This window comes from Mauremys reevesii, unplaced genomic scaffold, assembly GCF_016161935.1.
Source record: "Mauremys reevesii isolate NIE-2019 unplaced genomic scaffold, ASM1616193v1 Contig2, whole genome shotgun sequence".
Classification (NCBI taxonomy): domain Eukaryota; kingdom Metazoa; phylum Chordata; order Testudines; family Geoemydidae; genus Mauremys; species Mauremys reevesii.
Genome location: NW_024100826.1, coordinates 2,488,989 through 2,516,339, shown reverse-complemented (window position 1 = coordinate 2,516,339; position 27,351 = coordinate 2,488,989). Strand labels below are relative to the sequence as shown.

At 43.3% G+C, this 27,351-nt stretch overlaps 1 protein-coding gene across 1 annotated transcript; it reads right to left on the bottom strand.

Moving 5' to 3' along the window:
• Positions 1 to 9,044: 9,044 nt before the first annotated feature.
• Positions 9,045 to 9,995, bottom strand: LOC120393399 (olfactory receptor 5V1-like). Its single transcript, XM_039517895.1, has one exon. It carries the CDS (start codon positions 9,993 to 9,995, stop codon positions 9,045 to 9,047), a length of 951 nt encoding a protein of 316 aa, XP_039373829.1.
• Positions 9,996 to 27,351: the final 17,356 nt, after the last annotated feature.

Genomic DNA, 27,351 nt, shown 5'->3' with positions numbered 1-27,351 from the left:
ATGCACATAGTATTATCAGGTTTCACTCTCATTGCCCTGACAGTGTAGCCCCATCACTCTCTCCCGGTCTTTCCTCTTTAAATGTGGTCTCCTTATCTTCACTTTTAAGGCTCTACATAACTGTGTCCCTACCTACATATCAAAACAAATTTCCTATTCCCCCTGTCACTATCTGGGATCCAGTCAACTCTTCTCTACATGTTGCTCCCTTTGTCTACTTCCACCACTCAGCTTTTCATGCCTGGAACAGCTTCATCAGACGACAGCCTGCATTTGATACCCTTTCAAACTCACTTCCTTCAATTAACTTTCCAGCCATCGCTTCTACACCTACTCTAATGCCCAACATTACTCAGAACACACAACATGGATGCATAGATCTCTGGAATTCCTTACTCAAACTACCCCAAATTTAGACCACTAACCCTACTCCACACCCTTATGAGGAAAAGCAATTTTCAAGATAATCCAGGTCACATAGAAAAATCAGCTGTTAAACAGTATGCTAATTTCTCATAGACTCATAGACTTTAAGGTCAGAAGGGACCATTATGATCATCTAGTCTGACCTCATGCACAATGCAGGCCACACAATCTCACCCATCCACTTCTATAACAACCCCCTAACCTATGTCTGAGTTATTGAAGTCCTCAAATTGTGGTTTGAAGACCTCAAGCTGCAGAGAATCCTCCAGCAAGTGACCCGTGCCCCAGAGTCAGGCGCAGAGGAAGGTGAAAAACCTCCAGAGCCTCTGCCAATCTGCCCTGGAGGAAAATTCCTTCCTGACTCCAAATATGGCGATCAGTTAAACCCCGAGCATGTGGGCAAGACTCACCAGCCAGCACCCAGGAAAGAATTCTCTATAGTAACTCAGATCCCAACCCATCTAACATCCCATCACAGACCACTGGGCATACTAACCTGCTGATAATAAAAGATCAATTGTTAAATTAATTGCCAAAATTAGGCTATCCCATCAAACCACCCCCTCCATAAACTTATCAAGCTTAGTCTTAAAGCCAGATATGTCTTTTGTCCCCACTACTCCCCTTGGAAGGCTGTTCCAGAACTTCACTCCTCTAATGGTTAGAAACTTTTGTCTAATCCCTTAATCGTAGCAGAACTATACAACTCCTAAATCTTCTAGCTCTTGTCTCTTCCTTCCTTGCTCTACCTTTGGCTCTTGTAATAATTTGCTGTGTTTGTCTGATTCAGTTTCTATCTACTGACAGGTTTCAGAGTAGCAGCCGTGTTAGTCTGCATCCGCAAAAAGAACAGGAGTACTTGTGGCACCTTAGAGACTAACAAATTTATTTCAGCATAAGCTTTCGTGGGCTACAGCTCACTTCTTCGGATGCATAGACTAGCTGTAGCCCATGAAAGTTTATGCTGAAATAAATTTGTTAGTCTCTAAGGTGCCACAAGTACTCCTGTTCTTTTTTCTATGTACTGTCCTCCTTACAGAAGCATCTGAGCACGTCACTGTCTTTCATCTATGTACCCTCACAGGTCCCCGTGAGGTAAGGAAGTGCTATTATCCCCATTTTACAGATGAGGAATCAAGGCACAGAGAGACTAAAGGCTTATCTATACAGGGACATCCATAACAGTTCATCTGAATTAACTAAAGGCATGCATTTAAAGTGGATTTGTGCGAGGGAAAAGAATTAGATAAGTTAATGGAGGATTGGTCCATCAATGGCTATTAGCCAAGATGGTCAGGGACACAACCCCATGCTCTGGTTGTCCCTAAACCGCCAACTAGTAGAAGCTGGGACTGAATTACAGGGAATCACTTGAAATTGCCCTGTTTGGTTCATTCCCTCTGAAGCATCTGGCACTGACCACTGTTAGAGACAGGATACTGGGCTAGATGGATCCTTGGTCTGATAGAGTATGGCCATTTTTATGTTAATTGCATTAAACCCCTGTGTGGACACTGTTATTCAGAGTTAAAGTGGCCTGACTTTGGCTTAGTTGAATTCACTTTGGAACCCCCACACTGTGCTATCTTCACAACTATTGCTCCCTGCACTAGCTCAATTCAAACTAGCTCAGGTAAGCTAGCCTACATGCTGCTTTTGCTCTATAGACATACTGAGACTTGCCCAAGGCCCCCTGGGAAGTTTGTGGCAGAGTAAGGAATTGGAGCTGAGTCTCCCAAGCCTTAGGCCAGTGCTCTAATCACAGGACCATCCTTCCTTTTTTTGTAAATTGGAAACCCTTAGGCTTTGGGATTGTTTCTGCTACTACTTCTGTAAATCACTGTGCCCTCTTATGGAATAATAATTATCGTCATCCTTCTTATCGCAGAGACAAAATATGTGGAGAAAGATGGCTGGGGAGAATGGTACCCCAGTGACTGAGTTTATTCTTGTGGGATTAACAGATCATCCATCACTGCAAGTGCCCCTTTTCATGGTGCTCCTGGTGATCTATATTATCACCCTGGTGGAGAATCTTGGGATGATGTTGTTAATCAGGAGTGATCCCCAACTTCACACCCCCATGTCAGTACCGGGTTTATAATGGTGCCAAAGGCGCCATGGCACTGGGCTCATGCACACCAGAGGCCCCCTCGGGCTTGGTGCTCCACTTCTCCTGCCAGGCGCAGCCCAGCGGCCGCAGTGCTGGCTCTGCTCTCCAGCCCTTCCCTGACGACTTGGACCCTGGGCTTCTCCTCCCCACTTCCCCATCCACTTGCTCCGCCTCTCCCACTACTTTCTAACTAGCTGTACTCAGGAACGAGCCTAAAGGTTCAATATAGCCCTTAATTTTATAATAGATCCAATAAATAAAAAACTATTTTTCTTTCTGTAATTTTCCTAAATGAACCCAACTACTCTTGTCAGAAGCTTCTGAAGCACTGTAATATACCCTTTAATCCTTATCAGGCTGTCTTTTTTATTAGCTTAGCATTTGACAGCTATTTAGCACTTGCTTAACCACCATTATATTACTTGGCACTAGCTAAATGTATGCTAATAAATTAATCCTTGTTAAAGAAAAAAACAGTATGTGACTATGTAAGTAAATACTCTATTATAATACGTACATGCAAGAGGGCTGAATAAAAGTTGCACAGGCAAGCTTAATTCTGATATTTCCTAACTTTTGAGTGCTTGAATTTGCAAACTTAATGACATTCTTTTAATGAAAAGATAATTTGTGTGTGCAATTTCCTACTTTAAAAAAAAACAACCAAATTGAATAATCAGAAGTTCTATCATGTGGCCTCATACTGAAACCCACATGGTTCAGCAGCAGGGTTGGACCCTTCAGATCCACCTCACAGACCTGTCACTGGAGCTAATAGAAAAAACTGATAGCAGTAGGTTGTCAACTCCTATGTAGACCAGCACTAGAGGGGGATGAAACATACTTTGCCAGTGTGTTTCACAGCTATTCACTGACCACATAGGAAAGGTGAGACTCAGGATTCTTGGGTTCCATTCCAAGCTTTGGAGAGGAGTGTGTTCTAGTACCACAGACACTTCTGCCTGTTCCCCCTGAAGTTTGAGCCCTTTCATCCTGTCCCCTCCAATATGTCCTTTCCCCAGACCTGTCTTTTCCCCACCTCCGATTTCCTGTCCCTATCTCATTCTCCTTGTCTTCACAGTCCTAGTCTCCACTCCTTAGGCTTCTCATCCCAGTCCCAGTCTTGTTGCTCAGCCAGTTTTGGTCCCAGTCTCCCGTCTCTCTCCAGCTGCTTGTCTAAACTCAGTGTTTTCTCCCAGCCAAGTGGCTCCCAATCCCTCCCACTGCGTCCCTCTCTGACTCCCAGTCCCAATCTCATTGCCCAATAAGTCTCAGCTTCCCTTCCCCCTGCCTTATTGGCTCCCAGTCTCTATCTCCTTGGTAACCCAGTTCCAGCCTCACTTCTACACTTGCAATTCATAGGCCAAATCTCCTTGTCTGGGTAGTCCTAGTCCCAGTGTCTCTCCCTGATTTCAGTCTTAGTCTCAACAGACTCCTTGTCCCAATTTATTCTTTAACCCTTCCCTCTGCTCCAGCTTTTGTCCACTCTGCATTCAAATTGGACAGTTTCCTCCAACACACTGCCCAGCTGTCAAGGAGGGGTGGGTAATTCATAGCACAGGAAAGATGGGCTCACTTTCTGTTCCAGTACCTGGCCTCATCCTGGCCTGGAGCAGCTGGGAGCACCAGTTACAGGGAAAGTCTGGCTTCACCCTTACAACCCTTGGCTGGAGCATGATCTTTTGTTCTGTGGGTTTGGTGCACATGTAGGAGTCTGGTCACATGTAGGCGCTGTGAGGGGATGGAGCATGCACAGTGAGGATAGAATCTTTGGACATTTTAAAGCAGTTAAAATCAAAGACATTTCTGTTGAGCATGTGCAAATTCAATTGTTCAGAGGTTTTATAACTTGGCCAAATTCAAGCAGATTTCCATGATTGTAGCAAAAAAACCCATATCTTTGATTTTAAGGACACCCAGTGGACAAATTTCAAGTCCCTGCTCCAAAACATGGAAGGACTAAAGCTGTTCAAAGAAAAGGTGGCCAGAATTTTTTTTACTTTGGGCAAAACAACGTATTTTTCTTTAACCTCATTCTCAGAAATGGCTAAACTATTTTTGGTGAAATTTCCCAAAAATAATTTAGTCTGATACAAACAACCAGCATGGGAAATTTCAGCCTTCACAGTTAGTTTTTCAAAGTTGTAAGCAACTGAAAACAGGGTCTTATAAAGGGAAGTGTCAGGCAATCTTAATAAGAAGTGATGTTATCAATCCTGCCTAGAATATGCAGAGGAGCATGAGACAGCGACAGTCTCATGGATAAGGGCAGCAGCCAACCAATGCCCAGGATGCTCCTCTACAATGTGGGGGGGAGAATAAATCTGATATGACGACCCTAGGAGAAGCCTAACAATTTCTCATCGCATCATGGGCTATGTTGCATCCACACACAGCCAAGAGGACTTCAGTATTCAATACCAACTCTACCTTTGTAACTCATGACTGCGCAGTAGTGATTGATCTCCTGGGGCCCGCAGAAGCATAAGCAAAAGGTAAAACTAGTTTCCAGTACTGCATGGATGACATCAATGGTATAGATGCCCAAATTTGCTGGAAACAGACTCTGAAGAACCTGACAACAGTACAGAGCAGTGAGTTACAGATGTCTGCATCCCGATCATATGTCATCACAGCCAGCAGGAGACATTGAAGGGTGGCAAAAAGAACAAAGTAATATAATTGAATGGTACTACCAGGGAAAGAAATCTTCTTCCTCCCCAATAGCAAGCATGGCATCATCTTGGGGGTGATGGTGGAGGAATAACCAAGATCAGTGATTGACAAGTAGCTGAGGAAGAACTACAGGGGCTATGGAGCCAGGAGTCAATCCTGATTAATGCAGTCATCCCCATATTCCCCACCAGGGGCGGCTCCAGGCACCCGCACGCCAAGTGCATGCCTGGGGCGGCAAGCCGCAGAGGGCGCTCTGCCGGTTGCTGCGAGGGCGGCAGGCAGGTTGCTTTCGGCGGCATGCCTGCGGAGGGTCAGCTGGTCCCGCAGCTTTGGCGGACCTCCCGCAGGCGTGCCACCAAATCCGCGGGACTGCGGACCTCTCACAGGCAAACCTCCGAAGGCAGCCTGCCTGCCATGCTTGGGGCGGCAAAATACCTAGAGCCTCCCCTGTTCTCCACTAAGGTGAAAGGTGCATGATGAGGAAAGCCACAAAGAGGAAACAGTGCAGCTGTGAACAATCCATAACTCCGAAGAGGATGAATTTACATACACTGGTGTGATTTTCCTCAGCCATTGAACTGGTTTCTAGACTGTGGGAAGAATGAGATCTTAACAATACTGTTGCATAAGGAGGGTCTGAAGGAATTAGGAAAGACCACATTGTCTAAAAAGCCAACAAAACTGTAATAGACCATATAATTCAGTGTGGTGCTATGTCACCCTCTGATGGTGAGTTGGCCACAGATACAAGTTGATGAGCCTGCTAAAATATTTAGTAACAGATGTGGGTCTCTCAGCTTAGGTGGCTGAGGCTGCTGCTTTAAGGTCTCAGGTTTGATACCTACTGATGATGAACTGACACCACTCTAGACTTTGTGTAACAATATTATGGGGTGCTCTAGTCTATTGCTATTTTCTATGTGTGCTTTGTACTCAATAAAGACAAGTATTTTTGGGTGGAAGCAGTCTTGTGTGTACCAATCATTTATTAGACATTGGTGTTGTGCTCCCATCCCTATTTATTTCCTGACACCATTGGGAAAACAGAGACTAGTTACCGTAGCTTTGGGTTCAGATAACCCTGGGTAACAATGCCACTCTCATAGTCATGGAATCCTGGAATCACAGTCCTTAAACAGGAAGCATTTATTATACAAAACAGTTACACGCTACTGACTTCCATATGGCTTAAGTGCCAGATTGGTCTTGCTTTATCATGTAATCTAGAGGAGAGACACTGGATGAATAGTTAGGAAATCCATTTTTTAATCCCAGCTCTGCCACTGATCTTTAGCAAGGTCATTTCCACCCTTTCTACCACTGTTTCCACTCACATCTTTTAGCTTGCCTATTTTTACTGTAAACTCATTGGGGGCAAGAACTGTCTCTTGTATAGAGCCCAGGGCAGTGAACAAAGGAGAATAGACTAGAGCTACCATTGACTCTTCTGAAGCTGAGAAAGGTTAGATTTTACCACTATAGTTTTCAATTTAGGATTATGGGGAAAGAGATGAGAGAGTCAGGAGCAGCATGGCGTCAGAGACCACAGTGTTAAACCCTGATCCAAAGGGCTCCTCAGGCCAGAAATCTCTGACATGCTACCTACTAACCTGTTAACTGTCAGAACTAGAAGATCAACTCTGACAGAGGACTCCAGTCCTGAGATCTGATGGACTGAGCTCTGTTTCCATTTAAAACAAGCAGAGGATCAGGAAGTTGTCTGTGCAAGTGGGTTTTTCCCTGCTCAAGGTTGCCTCCCCTTATGCTACCTTCTCCTGCTGCCTAACTATAACCTCCTGATATCCTGATACCTGACCCTTGGCTCACCCTCTGGCCTGTCTTGGAACCTGATCTCTTGGTAACCTGACTCTGCCTATCTCCTGACCCCTGATTCTCAGTCCGCTCTCTGGCCAAGTGATGTTACTTCCCCCTTTTATAGCTTCTGCAATGTGAAGGGAACTTCATTGTCCCAAACAAAGCCCCCAGCAGAGTTAGTGGGAAAGTACAGCACAAGATGGAGATCAGTGTCATATGAGCTGATCACATGTCCTTGCATGCTTTGATGATTCATAGCAAGGGCCATTACCCATATTCTGGCTAGAATGTCAACAAGAAAGTCCATTAGGTGGGGATAAGCTTCCTCCATCGCCCATTGTATTTATTGATGGGCCATCAACTTGAATAGTCCATTCACAATGTGCTGGCTAGACTGGATGTAAACTACTTTGTGGGAGTTACCTCAGGAGCAAACTTATTTGAAATACAGGTACATAGTCAATATTCATAACTTCAGATACAAAAATGATACATGCATACAAATAGGATAATCCTATTCAGCAAACCACAACTTTTCCCTTGACACTTCACATGACATATTTTGTACAAAGTTTGTTGCACTTATATAACCGTGGTGAATATGTGGGTGCCAGAGTGTCATTGTGACAGAGTGTCACAATGATACAGCAGAGAAACTTGGTCACACCACAAATAACTAATCAAACTGTTTAACCAGGTGTGTTTGGAGGTTGAAACATAAATTGCATGTGAACTCTCAAGTGCATTTCAATTCATTAATACTTGGTAAACTTTTTTTGCTTTTCTCCCTAGGTTTCCTTCCCAAAGCCTATTTGCATTTAGTTCCCATCCACAGGCGGATAGAGGTACCAACAACAATGTTTAAAGAGGACAGCTGCAGCTGGCTCAGTTTTCCACTGGATACAGCAGACTTATGCTTAATTTGGGGTGCAATATCCACTTGTTACTTATAATAAGTTCATTCTTTGGTGGCTACTTAGAGATTAATTATGAAGAAGATGGTTGGTGAGATTCAAATAGAGACTTTATGGGTTTTATTAATATCACAACCTATATAAGTAAAATCACAGAACTATTAAAACAAGATAGGGATAACAGCAGAATCCTCATCAATACACTCACAAATTTGTGGGGCTGTGGGTTTCCCTTCAGGTGAGATAAGCTTTAAGGCTGCTACTGTCCTGCCTTCCCAAGGTCCCACTGAGGGTTAGGTTTGATTCCCTCTTATGCACCTAATTCCTTACATCTACCTTTTTCCAAGACTATATTTCATTAAGCCTCTTGTCCATATTTGTCATTCCTGCCATCTGTTTTTTTGGGGGTACCTATTGTAAGAATTTGTGCAGATAGATGGTTCTCTATACAATGTGGTTAAGAAAGTTTGGCCTTTGCAGTATAAAGGTATGTCTACACAGGGACCTGGGTCAGCTGATGGGCTTCCAGGGCTTGGGCTCTGGGGCTGAAAAATTGCTATGTAGATATTTGGCCTCAGGCCCCAATCTGAGATCTGGGACCCTGCAAGAAATACAAAAATTTCTGAAGGTCAGCAATTCCACTTCCTGCCCAGCTTTAGTAACTGCCATTTATAACATTGGGAGGTGCTACCAACATGCCATTAGCATGGTCAATTCAATGTCAAGTGAACCCAATGGTGATCGTGCTTTACACGTTACCCTCTGTGCCAATCACTGGGGGCCATGAGTCTGTTACAGCCCCCATCCAGAAAAGCTTTCATGTTTAGTTCAAGCTGTAGCAGATTATGTTTTCAGCACTGGATTCATTCCCTGGTGGGCTGTCCAGGAGAGGAAAGGATTTTCCCTTCTTAGGTCCTGATCCAGCTCCGACAATGGAAAGACACCCATTGGCTTTAGTGGTTGTGGCATTGCAAAAAGTGGCTAAGAATACTAAGACTCTGATCCAACAAAGCATTTAAGCTTGTGCTTAGCTTGGTCCCAGTGGAACTACTCTTAAAGTTAAGCACATATATAAGTGCTGGGACTGGGGCTTCAGCGAGTTAATCTTCACTCCTGGCTGTAAATCTTTCCTGACTGATCACTCTCCTCAGGGCCCATTTCACTTCCTTATTCCGCAGGCTATAGATCATGGGGTTTAACATGGGAGTGATGATCCCGTAGAGCATAGAAATGACCCTGTCCTGATTTGGTGAGTAGCGAGAGGAAGGGCGCACGTAGGTGAAAATGGTGGTGCCATAAAACAGGCCAACCACAATCAGGTGGGAGGCACAGGTGGAGAAAACTTTGTGCCTGCCCTTGGCAGAGCTCATGCGCAAGATGGCAGAGACAATATAGATGTAGGAGACCAGGGTGATCACAAAAGCACTACTTCCTAAGACCCCAGCCACGATAAGAAGTACCATTTCACTGGTGTAGGTAGAGGAGCAGGAGAGGGCCACCACTGGAGGGATATCACAGAAATATTGATTAACTTCATTAGACCCACAGAAAGATAATGTAAAGGTGAATGACGTGTGCAGCAGGGAATTAAGAAACCCTGATATCCAGGTACCAGCTGCCATCTGAGCACAGAGTCTTTTATTCATTATGGCCGTGTATTGCAGGGGATGGCATATTGCGACATACCGGTCATAGGCCATCACTGCCAGAAGGAAGATCTCTGTCCCCACCACATCAATGAGGAAATACAGCTGCATCACACAGCTGGCAAAAGAAATCTCCTTGTTCCCAGACAGGAACATGTCCAGCATCTTTGGTACTGTGATGGTTGGACACAGGATATCCAGCAAGGACAAGTTGCTGAGGAAGAAATACATGGGGTTGTGCAGGCGAACATCTGTTCCTATGGCAATGAGGATGGTGATGTTCCCTGCCAGTGTGGCTAAATAGATGAGAGAAAACAACAGAAAAAGAGGGAAACGCACCTCCGGGAGGTCGGAAAGTCCCATGAGAATGAATTTGGCCACTGTGGTGACATTGGCTCCCTCCATCTATCCTTGGCCAATAGGATTTTACTGCAGGGGTTTACATGGAAGAAAAGCAAATGCATATATGTCAAAATGTCAGATGCATCATATTCAATTAGATCAATGTTTCTCAGCCTTCTCAGGTTGGTGACCCCTTATTCCAAGTCAAACATTTTCATGACACCTTTCTACTTACTGTAAGAGTAAAATATGTATCAGTGATAACAATGATAAATCTAGGTCATTTATTTGCATGTGTGTTTCAAGAGGTTGACCTTGAAGGCCAAAGGTGGGCAAGTTTTTCTTTGGTTTAGATTGTTCAGAACATCACAACCCCCCAATTTATTTTCATGACCTTCTAGGCCGCGTTGGTTTCTGCAATAAAAGAAAAGCGTTTATATCTGTTCCAAAAATAATTTTTTTTAACCTTTATTATAAATCTGGATATTGTATTTAATCCATAAAATTCCCCTTCCTTTTTTAATCCTGCCTATACGACATCTTATGATAATGAGTTCCATAGGCAAATATATAAGACCTGAGTCTCACATGAACTAGTACAGTAGGAGCACTTGAAACATTCCTTCTGTTTATAGAGAGAGATGTTCCCTATAATTTAATTGGGTATTACTGCTTAAACTGATAATACTGATAGAGCCAAAAGGAACATTTTAAGTGCAATCACTGTACTTTATTCAGGGAATGATCACACTTAAATCAAAGAGAGTTAAGGGTAGAGGGCAGATTTAGGTCCAAAGAGTGAAGTGATTAATTATTCATTTATTAGTTATTAATTATTGTGATCATGTAGAGAAACCAGAGAGGGGAAAATTTCTTTTTTACCATTTTAATTTCACAAATTGTAATTATTAGGACAAGACAGTTCAAATATATAAGAATATTATATAAGAATCATATATATATATATATATATATATATATATATATATATAATGATCTCATTATATAAGAATCATACAAAAATAGATAATAGGACATTACAAAAAGTTTAGCACCACCCAAGGTAGGTACCCAATCCTCCCCTATTTAAATTCTATGGGAACTTTGCTACTGATTTACATGGGATTAAGATCAGACCCTTTAACAGAAATATTTTGATTTACAGTATTAACAGAAATCTTTACCTAGGAGAGCCATCTAACATCACAGAACTGCAAAATACTAATAAATACTAATATCAATACATTAATCTGTTGCCACAAAAATTGTAAGAATTTATTTAGACATTTTTGGTGTCATTTTTTTCATTCTCCTACATGCATAAAAATTGGATATGACCTTTAATTTTGTATATTTATTTGACAAATTAAACCAGTATGCTAAACATATAATTATTTGTAGATTTACTTGCAATACAAAAATATTATGAGGCACGATCAGAAATGCTAACCTAAGTGTTCATTCTATAACAAGATAAAAAGGACAGAAGAATTGAGTCCAAAGGGTGAATTAATTCATGAATCAATTCTCTATTAACGAATTATGATGATATGTTTTGTTTATAATTGTCTATTAACATAAATTTTATTTCTAGGACAAGATAGCTTGAACATTATATTATGTTTCCTTACATGAAAGTTGTATAAAAATTAGGTTGTTACAAAAATTACCTCTTCAAACACACATTAGACCCTGTAAGATTTGACATATTTCAGTTTACAGTAACCAGAGGCATCATTATATAAAACATTTGTCTAGTCCAAAGGATCATTTTATGGTTGACAAAGGAGAAGGTATTTTGGTTTAAACTCGGATGAAATACACCATAGAAGTTCAAAGTGTTGTGTAGTTATCATTAGTAATAATAATGATATATATTGACCTACAAGTACATAAACACTAGGAATTTATTAATATATTTTGTTAGCTTCTCCATTTTCAAATCTACATACAAATTAAATATGCCCTGAAGTTTAGTTTATTAACTAATGGAAAGAAAATTAGCAAATTACATAGAGCAAATTAGTTTATTTGCAATATAGAAATATTAGTCACAGTCAGAAATACTGGCATAAAAATTCATTCTGTTGTCAAATCACAATTTTGTTTGCCTACCTTGAGAACAAAGGGAAGTGTCTTCTTTGATGCTACAGGTTTTCATAAATATCTGCTGGCAATTATACCTGGGAACCACAATCTCTAAGGGATCTCACAGTTACTACCATCAGCAGACACATAAGGCTTTTCTTAGTTATCAAAGAATCACAAAGCTAAAAATGGAATGGACCTATTACATCATCCAGAACTCTGTGGTTTCATGCCTATTTTATTCCATAGGCGTTTCCCATAAGGTCATGTTTCCTAAACATTTGAAATCTAAGCGTCCCTTCAGGAAAACCAAATCAATCATGCCCTGATCCTTCTGCAGCTCCACCATGTTTTTTGAAAGGTCTACATACCTTAATTTAAACACTTTCCACATTGCCCTGTCCTCTGGCCAGTCCTTTGTATACACATATATCCCTCTTGTTCTCCTCACACAGAATGTTTGAAATGTGTTGATGATCTTCATAATATTGTTGCTTCTTTGCTGAGCAGTTGCAGATTTCAGAACCTTTTAGATTAGCTTCCCATTGGAGGTGTGGATATTTTCTTAGTGTAACTTATTTTTTTACACTCTATACACCAGTCCTTGAACAAAGGTGATCACAAATATTATGTAGGCAACCCCCTCTTTCAGAAATGAAAGCCCTTATCTCCTGTATCCAATTCCCAAGAGCAGCCCTACTCTCATAACTGACCTAGTTAGAGAGATTAAAGCAGAAAGCAATCTCTCCTACTGCTTGCAAAACTCCCCACAAAAGAAAGTCAGCCACAAAGCTAGCAACAATACAGCTTTTCTTGAGAAAACCTGCACACTAAAAAACAGAACTTGTAGTTCTGTGCGTAACAATGTCAGCTTGTGACTTCCACTATAAAGATATAGATCCTCTCTGTTCTTATACACTTTGGTGATCTCTGAATTAATTAACAATGCTGACACAAAGTTTTATTACTAGCATCTGAGTTAGCACCAGTTGAAATGTACAATGCAATTCACACCTCTCCAGTATTATTTCAGGCTCTCTGCTAACTCAGGCATATGTCTCTGCTTCCATTACACTTGCTTCAGGTTTTGATTATTTACTTTCTAACCAAAACAGCTAGAAACTTACTATTTTAAATAAAAACGGAGACTCTGGAGAACAATTGAAATGTCAGTCCACACCCACACTTTGATAAACATTGCCAAAAAGAGCCTTTCAAACATCCATAAAAAATTACTACAGCTGATGACTAGAAACCTGCTGCCATGATTCAAACAATTGGGAAGTTACGTTTTTCTTTGATGAAGACACTAGACAGACATTGTTACTGCAGTAGGGTCTCCATAAACCAATGCAATAATAGCCTGATTTTCAAAGGCGATCATTCTAGCTCCCAATCCCTTGAATGGAAGTGATAGGTGCTCAGCATATCTGGAAAATTATGCCATAGACATGTACAGTAAAAACTGGTGACACCTCTGATGTGCCAGTTAAATTCAAGACCTTTTACAGAGCTAAGAAGGATTAACAATTAGTATCAGATGGAAACATAACTTGGGGTATTCCTAATTCCTAATTCTCAAATTTGATTGCATAATTGAATACCAGTTTGGTATAACTTGCCCAAAGACTGCTGAATATTAAGTCTCCCAGATGGTGCCAGTGTGCTGTTGCATGATGAAAGTTACAGTGGTCTTATTGTAGCAAGCCAATGTGACAAGGACAACTGGTACAACAGAGCTAGGAGAAGAACCCTGGCCTTCCATTTCCTAAAAAGGCAGTGTGATGGGTTGGACCCCGCTCCGGGATGCCACCCACAGAGCCTGCCCTTTTCATATCATAACAATATTTCTTGAAGAATATGAGGGGTAACATCATACCTCTCCCCTTAGATTACTGCCGGAGGGTTGGTCAATGACCAATGCAAAGGCAGTATGTCTAAAATTCTCTTTAGTTTTTGGTCATCTAACTTATTAGTGTTTACCAAACATTTTAGTGACACCTCCAAATGTTTTTACAAAGTTCTGGGTGCCTTTCCCCGAGTTGCCTGAAAGCCTTTTAAAATACAGCATTGTTAACACAATATAGATATTAATATTTTCTAGAGTGTAGGTGTCTGAGCATTTAGCCACCAATGCCATTAGGGAGTATGCCTCAGTTTCCCTTTCACACAGCAGTCTAGATTGGTTATGCTTTTTCTGCTGTGCCAAGCTCTAAGCCTGTTCACAGATACTGGCTGAGAAGTAGTATTTTATAGGACTTTCTTATTACCACTCCTAGCCTGTACTAAAGTTTCTTCCAAAAATGTTACATAGTTTTAAAGTATTTACCATCAAAACCAAATTCTTTGTCTTAACACATAGATTGTGTAGTAAGAGACATAAAATTACCAGCAAATTCATGAGAGATGCTTCCAAGTATGACTTTCATACCATGCCTTCTGTTTAAATAATCCAGTTTGTTCAGCATTTATTGTATTTCTCACACACAGTAAAAGTTCTTAGTTCATGTAGGTTGTGGAAGAAAACAAGTCCTCACTCTGCGTTTGTTACCAAGTTCAGAGACAGTTTATTACAAGCTGGGGAAAGCTGCATGGGAAGACTGCGGTCAGACAGGGGGGGCCCTGACCTTAGGCAGACCTTCCCCCTTGTAGCAGGGTGGACCCCTGCTCCAGCCCTGAAGGGGTTAAAAACAGCCCTGGGAAGGGGCCGAGGCAGGAGAAAACAGCCTTTAGGCTGGGCTGATTGGGGAAGTGGCTACAGCTGGGTCCACGCCCCAAACTGAGCAACAGGGCCTTATAAGAAGGCCAGGGAAGCCAAAGCAGTCTCTCTCTGCCTTCAGATAGCGAAGGGCCTAGCTGCAGGGAGCTTGAGACTGGATACTTTCAACACTACTTTATAGTGCAGGATGCTGAGGAATGAGAAAGTATGACATGTCCAAACTATCTTCATTCCAAACAATCTGCCTCAGAAAAATCCCCTGTATCTTTTGGCCCAGAACAATCTCAAACCAACATTTATTGATACAGTGCAGCCAAGAGGATATAAGCACCATCATTGTCAGGAGACGCTGGAGATGGATTGACCATGTGCTTTGGATGGAAACTGATTCCATCACCAGAATAGCAATAAGATGGACACCTGAAGGCAAGCGAAAACGAGGTCTCCCAAAAACAACATGGTGAAGAGCTATAGAAGCCGAGCTGAAAAACCTGGAGCACAGCTGGAGAACTACTGAAAGACTTGCCAGAAACAGAGATGAGTGGAGGAGCTTTGTCACTGCAGGTCTGTGCCACTTGATCCAACAAGAGCTTTTTGAGTGAGTAGTAACTGCTCCCTCCTGAGTTCCCAGAGCTTGGGCTCCTAGCATCTACACTCCTAGTTTATAGCCAAACAGCCTGATCTTGTGAGCCTGAATCAGTTGATCTGGCCCAGCCGCCTGTGTTTTATTACAGTATAGATATATCCATTGAGTTCATGGTAAGCAATTAGCTTCAGTGAGACTTACCACATTCTTAAGGTTAGGTACATGCTTACCATTCTTCCTGAATGGGGATCCTTTCTAGAATCAGGGCCTATAACCTTAGAAGCAGATGAGACCATTTCATAAGACATGCCAAATTTCCAAATGTGGTTGCCTAAACCAGCTTTACATTTGGATGACCAAACTGTCATTTTGTTGACAAATACCTACTGCACATATCTAAATGCTGGCAGACCTGAATACCCTGCCATAGTTGATGAAGTCTGAATATGAGACTTGATGCACCAAATTAATCTGTGGTGTAATTTCATTGAAGCTATAGGAGTTACTCCTGGTATGAATTGGGCCCAATACATCCACAAGCTCAGCAAGATACCATGGCCTTATCATAATCAGGTAGCTAATCATGTGTCTGCTCAAATCAAAGGCAAACATTAAGGGCCTGTTCTTCTGAATCAATGAGGGCATCAGCTGAATAGCACAGCACCTCAACGGGTCTGAATCTAATTTAATTGCAGACTAGTAATAAATAATACCTAACTCTTATATGATGCTTTTCACCTATAACTCTCAAAGCTCTTTATAAAGAAAGACAGTATCACTGTTCCCATTTTACAGATGGGGAAGGTGAAACACAGAGAGGGGAAGAAACTGGACCAAGGTCATCCAGGTGACCAAACACAGAATCAGAAATAAAACTTGGGTTTCCTGAGTCTCAATCTAGTGCTCTATATACTATGCCACACAGCTGTAGCATTATGCAAATAAGACACAGCATTAAGAGCCTAGACTACACTGCTGTAATGCACTATGAGGCTGGCATACCAGTCTCATGATATAGGAGCACTCAGCTGAATTATCTGGTTAATGAAGGCAGTGCTAGTCTGGTCTTGTTTAGAGATGGGAATCAAACACAATCTACACCCTGGAACTAGCCACTGTTGAAACTGGGAGATTTTATTTTATGATTGGATCCTGCTCCTAATAAAGGCAGGCTCGTACTGTTGGGTTAGTAGTTAAGGGCTACATTCTGTCCACAGTGCTGTCTGTCAAGTTAGAGGAGTTGTGAAGGGGCTGAGTCCCCAGAAAGAAGTCTTGCTTACCCTTCCAAATCAACTCCTGGGAGCATGTACACAGTGAATAGCACAGCACCCACAGCTTTACCCTTGAGAAGTATGTATCATATGCCTCACAAGAGTTGTGAAGGAGATGGAATTTCCATTTCATGGGAAATTCCAAGATTTCAATAATTGTTTTTATTCTTAAGTGGAAACATAATTTCAAAATTTCTTGTGAAATAAATGTTTCAAAAACAAATATTTCAGGACAATTGAAACATTTTGTTTTGATAAAATATTTCATTTAAATTTCAACTTTTATTAAGTTTATATTGTATTATAAAATGGTAATATAACATTAAACAATCAGTGTAGCGCCATTCTCTGGCCCTCTGGTGCAGTGCAATTTGGCCACAGATTACAAGGTAGGAAATTTCCTAGGCAGCATCTGTGTGGTGTTACTAATTAAAAGAGGCACCAGTCTTACTGCAGAAAATCCAAGTGATGCTGATGACTGATACAATTAATTTATTAATCCCACAACCATACAGGGAACTGGGACTAAGATCATGTTTTTTCATCTTCCAAAACATTGGTTTATGCCACTTGATAACTCCATGAAAGATCCCATATCACCTACTGTAAGTAGCCACTGTGACAGATTTCTGTTACCAAATCTGCCTGAGGTGTCAGGTGTTCAGGCTGAGGTGACAGGATTGTCAGGGGAGGAGGTGACGGAGCACACCAAGTGTCTAAGTTTAAAGCTTTATTAATAAAATAACAGTGGAGAGTGCTGGGAAGTACCTGTTCTGAGTCCCCCACGTCACTCAGAGGAAGGAAAAAGCAAAGCGTTAGTGCCCCAAGCCCTAACCCACTTTCATACTCACACCCGCAATACCCGAGGCTGGTCAAGAATGTAATGTAAGAAGAAGATGGGGAAGGGTGGGAGTTCTTGTCCCATGCACGGGTCATCCAGGGTCCACTGTAATCTCCGATCTGCCTCAGCTCCCAGAAGTTTTTAAGTCTCTTGGGGGCGTCTCCTTCAGGGACCTTCATTCCCCATGCTCTATGTACCAGTTCAAACTGGCCTTCCGTGGCTTCCTCAGCTTTCCAAAACACACCAGCTTCAGGTTATTTTTCTCTCATTGACCTTGTTGTTTCACTCCTTTTTGTGGCCCCTGCAATTTTGTTCAGCAACTCTCCTTTCACACAGCTCGTCGGGGTGGGGAGGTGGACTCCTCCCTTTCTTTCTTGGTACGTAGCAGAGTGTGTGTAATGGCCTTGGGCTGGAGTCAGCTCCTTATCTTCGGGTTTAGCTGAAACATCAAGTTAGCCCGTTCTTTTCTCCTTTCCTCCTGTCTGGCCTTTCGCCACCTGTAAAGAAACCTTTCATTCAGCATTCATACCTTTACCCCTTCCCAAAATGCCCAACACTGTTAGCAACATACAGGGCTGATCTGCCTCCCCAGGGAACCCCCTGAGGGAGGGGGCCATTCTGTTGTGACATTCCCCCCTTGACCCCGAATCAACATTTTTGTTGTGAGGGGTCACCACTTAGGTTTCCATTCTCCCTCTGATATGTTGGTTAGGGTTACTGTTGGTCTCCTACACAAACAGCAATATAGCACAAACAAAATTGTCAGGGTGGCAACAATTGCATACAGTAATGGCTTTTGGCTTCATTAGTAACATAGCATAACACATCCCCGTATTGACACAGATGCCCCATCCGGATGGCTGTAAAAGGCAGTTTTTTCCAGATTAAACGTGTGCTGCATCACAATAAAGGAAGGGGCATCCGTTCGGAATACAGTCAGTTGCTCCCAGATGTGCGTCAAGGGCAGGAACACATTGGGTATAATCCATGAAAAATTAAACACAACATGATTAGAGATATTAACCATACTTTACATAACTGCAAGCGAATGCACCGAAACATTTTGTGCCTGAGAGTGTAACAGCAAATCAAGGGGCACCCTGGAGTAGGTGGGCCTCCAAACACATGCAGAGGTATGGTAAACACATGGGCCTTACTGGGGGCATATTCCATTGCCTCCTCTTCCCGGCAGATGTGCTGCCCTACCTCATAAAAGCGTCCTGGCATTGCCTTTCTTTTAACACATCATTTGAAGGGGCTCTGTAGGCCATAGTTGCCAAGTGTTGCCCTCTGAAATCCAGATGTGCTGATATTCAGAGGCAGCAGTCAGCACACACTGCTTAGTTGTGTCATTGAGGGCCACCACCTCCCACACGTCGTGATGGACCACCCAGTCTCAGAAATACATTGTATTACAATGAAGGATTTTGCAGGCCTGAAGCAGCAAGAGCAGTCCCACCACTCCTGTTCAGGGTGTCCTTGGGTTCTGCTATTACTGCCTTTTCCTGTTAACAAAGCAAAAGGAAAAGAACAATATAAAATGCACCTATTGTGGGAACAGGCTCGGACGAAAAACTTCCTAAGTCATTAGTCGTCCCATTATAGCCCTTCCTAGCTCCCATTCTGGATGTCGTTTTCTTGGTTTAGGAGGTCGTAACAACAATATTTTGTCCAGGTATAAGGGATTGCTATTATTCACCAAAGGGCTTCCCATTCCACTCCAGGCCACTGGAGTGGCTGTGGCCATGCTGTGTCTATGCACTCTTTTTAAGGCACCTCCCCTCCAGCCTTGCACCACACTGTGGCTCGGGCTCCATCAGCAGCTCAAGCCAGGGAGAGCCTTTGGAGGTATTCTCCCATCTCAGAATTATAATTATCCAGATAATCCCATGGATAGCTGGAAACTCACATGCAGGGGCGGTTCTAGGAATCCGGCCGCCCCAAGCACTGCGGCATGCCGCAGGGGGCACGCTGCAGGTCGTCGGTCCCGCGGCTCCGGTGGCATGACTGCGGAAGGTCCGCCGGAGCCGCCTGCTGGCAAAATGCCACCCCAAGCGCGCGCTTGGCACGCTGGGGTCTGGAGCCAGCCCTGCTCACATGGTCCAGGCAGGTGGCTGGTCCACAACCGAGGCCCACGATGCCATGACTAGGGAGAAACATATGTTTTGAGCTGATTGGCATGTGCCCATTTTAGTTTGTCTGGTAGCTGAAGCTGGTACCTTACTGGGGAGAGGCGACTTACCATGGGGTACGGACCCACCCACTTGACATTCAGAGTAAATCATTTTCAAAGATTACCCCACATCATTGGATGACCAAAAAAGATGTGGTAGGGAAATTATTCTTGGCCAGGGGAGAGATGGCAGTGGGCTTCCCCAAGATATCTTCCCCAAAATATCCTTATACTGAGGTTTTATGGGTTTGGAGGTAGTAGTGGTTCAGCAGCGTTTTATGTTTTGAATTCCAGGAGTCCTTTTCCATAAAAAATTCAAGACATTATTAATCATGCAAAAGGTTTAATTTGTGAAACCGTACTTTTCAATTTTTAATTGTTTTTACTATGGTATATCAGTGGGCTGAGGCGGTCCATTATGGCATAAGGTCCTGTCCATTTTGATTCCAGGGAGTGGCCCTTTTTTCCAATTTGTTTTTGTATTAGGCTGTCCTGTAGCTGGGACAGAGAGCTTATTTAAGAACCAGGTCTACAGTATGTATAATCTCTGCTCCAAAACTAATTTCTCCCAATATGTTGTCTGCTACCTGAGGATGTTTCCCTGCAGCATTTAATACACAACAGTGCTAGCAACAAGACACACAACACAAGACAAAACATAGAACACAGAACACAATTCCTATTGTGACAGTAGATTTATGGAATTTTGGGTTGTTCTTGCTGGTGTCAGGTTTTTCTGAAAGACAAAAATAACATGTTTCTACCCCTTTGTTGCCGGCTCAAAGAGCCCGAGGCGGAGCAACAGCAGGGTTCGTTGCCCGGTGTGCGTCGCACTAATTATCACACCAGGGTGGAGAAGCAAAACCAGGTTTATTTGGGCCCCAAATATGGTGCCAGGGAGAAAAGCATTCTCAAATCCTGCACGCCCGCTCACAGGCGGGGTCCCAACATTTATACCCCCCTTGTTTGTGTAAGCCTTTTGTTCGGTTTTCCCCTTCACCCCTCCCTTCCCAGCAGCAGCTACATTAGGCATTACATTTCAGTGTGTTAGAAAAGGTTCTCATGCACAAGCTTATCTGTGGCCTTGACAGAACAAACGCATACAGATTTTCCTTCCCCCTCTACCCCTCCTCCCCGCCGCTTCTGCTGTTTCAAACTCCTACATTTGCAAGCGGAGATTGCTGACAGCTACACATTTTGCTTACAGTCTGTTAGCATCTTAGGCTGGTTAAAGTTCACAGCATGTAAGAACTTTGGTTCACTTCAGGCCCAAAGTCACAACTTTGGTTTACTCAGGCCTAGTGGCACCAACAATTCCCCCCTTTGAGAATACTCAACAAACTTTTGGCGAGTTTTCTCAAACTTTAAAAACAAAAAAAAAATGAAGCTTTACAGATATATGTACAACTGCTCTTTTGAGCTTAGTTACCCCCAACCCAGGAATGAATGCATGGACAAAAGAGTGGAATGTTCATTTAACAACTAAGGGCTTGGGACACTGACTATAAATCAGGTAGGTATACCAAGTGGTTTAATTTCCCAGATGTCTTGGTGAATAATTCAGTCCCACATGCATGCTTCCCATGGACCCAGCAGGATTCGGTATGTGGGAACCACACCCACCCTAACCGGTCCATATGCTTGGAAGGAGCACTCTGAATGTCCCCACTTCCATCCAGAAAGTGTCCAAGTATGTCTTCATGACCACAGATCAGATGGTACTCCTGATGCATCTGTAATGGCAGTGGGCCAAGTCTGGTCTAGATCCCACTGCAATACCTTCCCAGCCTCAGTGATATTCAATACCATCTCTGTCAGTAACTTCTGGGTCATAGAACTAAGGGCTGAAATGACATGTAACTCACCAACTCCAGCCTGTACTTAAGATAGCTGAGTTTCAAGAATAAGGCTAGTAGCCTTTTCTAGTTGGCCCAATTTCTTATCATGTTCTTGTCTTTTAGATATTGGCCCTAACCCACAGGGATCTGCTCAGTTCTCTTTCTTTCCAGAGGAAATAACCTAGGCCCTCTGTTGTGCTAATCTAATGGCAGCCTCTTGTGAGCAATCTGGGTATGTAGAAGTGATTTGAAAACTTGATAAGGGCAATGTCATTTAAAATCCAATTAGGGAGGGCAATACATACTGAAGGATTTATCCAAAACACAGGGCACAGCCTGTAGATTAAACCCCAAAAGTCAATTAATACCACATTCCCAATCATGGGTCCCATAAATTTCTTCCTTGCCAGTGTACAATTCTTTGTTTCTTCACCAGGGTCAGTTCTCAATGTCCTTTTAGTCAGGAATTCCTGGACTTTGGCAATGTCAGTGGAGTGAGTGTTTCTTCTTCTTTCCCAAAACAATTGTGGTTTAGCATCCTACAGGGGAGAGGTTTCCAGCACATATCACCCTGTAATGGCTTTGCTTTTTCTAGAAAAGTCTAAAGGCACAGTTGGTCTGTCAGTGGACAAGGGAGAGGTTGTCCAGAAGCTGTCCAGAAGCACAGTAGAACTAGAAGAAAGAATAGGCTAATCATCAATAGGAAAATTCTTCTGATATGGAGGGGTCTTTTTGCAGTGAGAATCCTGGGTCCAAGCAGTCAGTCTTTGGCACTTCACAGCAGTGTTGGTAGACAGGAGGACTTGGAAAGGGCCTTTCCAGCGTGGAGCCAAGGCAGTCTTTCGTTGATGGATCTTTATGTAGACCCAGTCTTCTGGTTCCTAGGAGTGGTAGGGCTGGTAGGATCTTTGGGTTGTTTCTTCTTTACCTGTGAGAAAAAAACCTAACACATTGCATTAGTGTCCTTGCAGATTTTACAAATTTTATAGTTGCATGGGCAAATTTAAGTCCCCCCTTTTTCTGGTTTTTAGCCAAGTAATGGTTCTTATACTTATTAGTGCCAAAGGAAGGGCATCTGGCCACTTTAAGTTTGTCTCAGCACAAATCTTGGCCAGTTCATTTTTAGCATGTTAACTATTCTTTTTTTTCCTCAGTTAATTTATTCTTTTTCCTTTTCCCATTTTTTTTCTTTAACCTATAAAGGAAACTTTTACTTATACACCTTTTGTTAACAATATACACAGTATATTAGTCTTATTTAATGCATGCCACATATACCCTTTCACTAAAATAACCTTATTACAGAGCTTTAGAACAACAGGCCAGGACAAGCACACCCACTTTGATGAGTTCACTCAATACAACCTCTAGTCCAATAGCTTTCCACCATCCCCAGCCCTCTGGCTAGAAGTCTGAGATAGCCAGAAGGATCCCATGTCCAATATGGGGAGTGGGTTAACTTTCCATGTCCTTGCTTTTAAAGACTGTTAGTATGCAAATTTTAATAACAATTCTCAATTAAAAGATTTGGCTAATAAAGTTTCTTTCTCTTACTTAGGAAAATGTATTAGACTTTAGTATATCACATTTTTCTGATATATCCAAACACTTTGTATTCTAAATTGAACAAAACAAGTATCTGCATTTCAATTTAACACTGCCACTTGATTTTAAATTAGACCATCCCATAAAAATATTAAACACAACAATTCTGGCCACTTGAGACAAACACCACAAGACAGAACATAGAACACAAAACATAATTGTTACTCTGTCAGTAAATGCATGATATGTTGAATGCTGTTCAGCTGGCATTAGTTTTCTTTGATTATCTGAAAAACAAAGCAAAAGTCTACCCCTTCTGGGCAGTCAATCATTACTTAAAATATACGAATACTCTTGTTAATTTAGGAGAATTACCCCATATTTTCTTTGCCTGAATTTATTTACAAACATTTCAAAGACACCAAAAACTTTTCTCTTTAGCATTTTTACAAAGTTCAACTGCTGTTCCCTCCAGCAACTAAAGAGTTAACTTTTCACTTTCCCTTAAAAATCACATGCTCTTCCCTTAAATCACTTGCTTTTTCCTTCAGCAGCCACTTACCAATTCAAATCACCATTTCAAATATCCTCCTGAGTATTTGAAATTTCCATGCTTATACTCACTTACTCCTTTTCACTACACCCTCAAAAGTTTCCAACCTGTTTTCCCATCTCTCTGTTGCCTGCCTGCCTGGGCCCGATCCTGCTTTTCTCGCTGAATCGTCCCTATCCTGGACACAGGGGCGGCTCTAGACACCAGCGCGCCAAGCAGGCGCTTGGGGCGGCCGTTTCCCGGGGGGGCGGCATTTGGCTCCGGTGGAGCTCCCGCCGGCATGCCTGCGGCAGGTCCACCGGAGCCCGGGACGAGCGGACCTGCCGCAGGCATGACTGCGGCGGGTCCCGTCTTCCCGGCTCGGTTGAGCTCCCGCAGCGCGACTGCGGCAGGTCCGCTCGTCCCGGGCTCCGGTGGACCTGCCGCAGGCATGCCGGCAGGAGCTCAACCGGAGCCGCGGGAAGAGGGGACCCGCCGCGGGACCGGGGAAGGGCGGCGCAGCGCTCCGCGCTGCTTGGGGCAGCCCGATTTCTAGAGCCGCCCCTGCCTGGACACAAACTTATTCCATTACCAGTTTAGCTAGGAGGGTGGGCTTCACAACTAGCCCCCACCCTTCTGGTCTTTTCCCTAAAACATTTTACTCCCAAAACTACTCAAGTCCTCCCTAGTAAGGCTTGCCACCTGGCAAAAATACACGGCCATTGGGTAAAGGCCATTTATTTAACACACAATCCAAACTCCTAAAGGGGGTCTACCCAGAGACCCACTCATTTGTCTGCTGACACTTAAACAGAAAAGAAAATTACACAGAGAGCAGAGAAAATTACAGTCTAAGCCAGATTTTTCCACTTCTAGTACATTGTCCGTCACGGGGGGGGGGGGGACAGAATTATCTCAATACAACCTCAGAGCTTCATCACACACATGGCTTCCACCCTGAGGAATTACGAATGAGAAGTTCAGTTCCGCCCACACACCCAACGCCCAAATAAACAGAGCAGAAAAAAAACCAACAGTAACCGGTTAAACAGAACAGAGCTAAAACTAGATAGTGCACCAAAACCTGATAGTGTTTCCTTATTCTATTAGGGCTCACCTTTAACCATACAATCCTTATCATATAATACCAAACAATACCAAACACAGCAAACATAAAATAACAAGGGTAAAACAGATAGATGGTGTAAATTCTACAGGGCTCCCCAATTCTCTATTGCTCACCAAACTGTGACAAATTTCTGTTACCAATTATCCCTTATGTCAGGTGATCAAACTGACATTGCAGGACTGGTGGGGGTAGATAGAGAAATCACACCATATATCCAAATTTTAAAGCTTCATTAAAAATAATAAAACAACAATGGAGAGTATTGGGAACACTCCCACATCACTCAGGAAAAATATGAATGCCCCAAGCCTTAAGCCACTTTAATACTTACACATATCCAGACAGGCATGTCTGTGTATAATGTTCAGAGAAGGGAAATAGGTGGACGGGAGATTATCCTGTATACAGCTTGTCCAGCATTTCCAACATGCTTCCACTCTTGGGATGGCTGTTCTTTTACACCCTGGAATCTCCTGCGGCGTCTCTTTCAGAGATTCCAGTTCAGGTCAGCTGCCTGTGGCTTTTCCAGTGTCACCGAGCCATACCAGCTACAGGGTTGCAGAAGCACACTGTTGGATCTCACTGAACCGTTAAGCTTTGCAAATGCAATCTCAGTTCTGTAATTTATACTGCCCTTGGTTTGCCTCTGTTTATTTTCCACAACCAGCTGGGGTTGAAAGCAGTTTTACTTAGCATAGTTTGTACAGGCTCTTGACCTTGTACGCAGAGCAGCTCTCTCTCTTTATCTCTGGGGTTAGCCGAGTTTCAAATTAACCCGTTCCTAGACAAATTGCTCACACTGTGTCAGAGGCTTTTCTTTGTGATTAAAAGCTCCTCTGAGATATATGATCTTATCTAGATTGAAGATACCTTCTAATGGGCACTGTTTAGATGGATTTTTACACATGTGAAGATTCCACTTCTCTAAATACCTGCAGGTTTTAGGACCATAATGTACGTACATGGAACATGCTGGGGTACCCTTAGGGGGTGAGGTAGAATTTTTAGACTGTCTCTTACCCATTTTCCACTTACACACACAGAGAGGGTACCCTGTCCGCGCTAGCGGCTCATAAACTAAGAATCTCTCCCTACAGAACAGTCACACAGGGGAGACTAACAAGGATGACTGACTCTCCTACATCCCCTTTCAGCAAAGAGCGTCGGCTAGTCTCTGAGAGACACAGCGCCGTATACTCTAATTGCATCCAATGAGATGATCAGACTGTCAGTAGCCCACACGGAAAGGAAGGGGGGGGGAGGGAAGATGGGTTCACACATTCCTAGACCCAGGCAGCTTCCTCGCCGGACGATGCCAGGCTGAGTCAGCCCACCGTGGGTCGGATCTCCTAAAGATCCACTAGTTACTGGGCTTGCGTTAGACTACTCCTGATCATTAGCAATCGCTTCACAGGGCAATCTGGGCGTCTTCCAGCAACGAACACTCACACAGGTATACACACACACACACACCAAGGCCATTGTTTCCTATTACCACGATGCATTTTATCTTGCTGCACAGTCAATAAATTCAAATGGCATGAGCCCAGCAGAGACAGATATTCCCACGGACAGTTCTCCTCCCAGTGCAGCTCTGGGGCATATGATGAGGGATTTTTACAAGAGCTCTACATACAAACAGCTTCAGAAGCTACCCATTCGCTGACAAAACAGAAATAATTGAAGGATCATGTTGTAATTAAGTGATCCTTCTGGTGGCCACCTTTCCTGGCTCTCTAACTGATACTGAGGCCAGTCTACTGTATAAAATCTTTTCAGTTTACTTTTAGTCAATGGATCTGATTCAAACACTCTCCAATTCATCAGAATGCATTCTAAGGGTGTACACCATACACTGCCTGTACTCTGTTCCTGCCCCATACCATGGGCTTGCCCTTGACCCACTATAGGACGCTCTCTTGTCTAGTGGGAATTACAACGGCTGGGCGTCCCCAGCCTCAGGCAAAAGTCCACACCACTGGGCTGTTCCTACCTTATCCACAGGACCGGTTCCTCACCGTCGCCCGCAGCTGCTTCTCCACTATCTGAGTGCGTTGCACCGTTGTGTCCTCCAAGGTCAGCCTGACGCGTCTCTGCCAAGGCCCCCGGTAAAGGCACCGGTGCACGCTGGGCATTGGCTGTGACCTTCGTCCACTGGCCATTGGAGGAGTCCGGGCAAGGCACAATTTTGCCTCGAGCCCACCCAGGGACGCCAAAACTGTTGCCGGCTCAAAGAGCCTGAGGCGGAGCAACAGCAGGGTTCGTTGCCCAGTGTGCGTCGCACTAATTATCACACCAGGGTGGAGAAGCAAAACCAGGTTTATTTGGGCCCCAAATATGGTGCCAGGGAGAAAAGCATTCTCAAATCCTGCACGCCTGCTCACAGGCGGGGTCCCAACATTTATACCCCCCTTGTTTGTGTAAGCCTTTTGTTCGGTTTTCCCCCTCACCCCTCCCTTCCCAGCAGCAGCTACATTAGGCATTACATTTCAGTGTGTTAGAAAAGGTTCTCATGCACAAGCTTATCTGTGGCCTTGACAGAACAAACGCATACAGATTTTCCTTCCCCCTCTACCCCTCCTCCCCGCCGCTTCTGCTGTTTCAAACTCCTACATTTGCAAGCGGAGATTGCTGACAGCTACACATTTTGCTTACAGTCTGTTAGATCTTAGGCTGGTTAAAGTTCACAGCATGTAA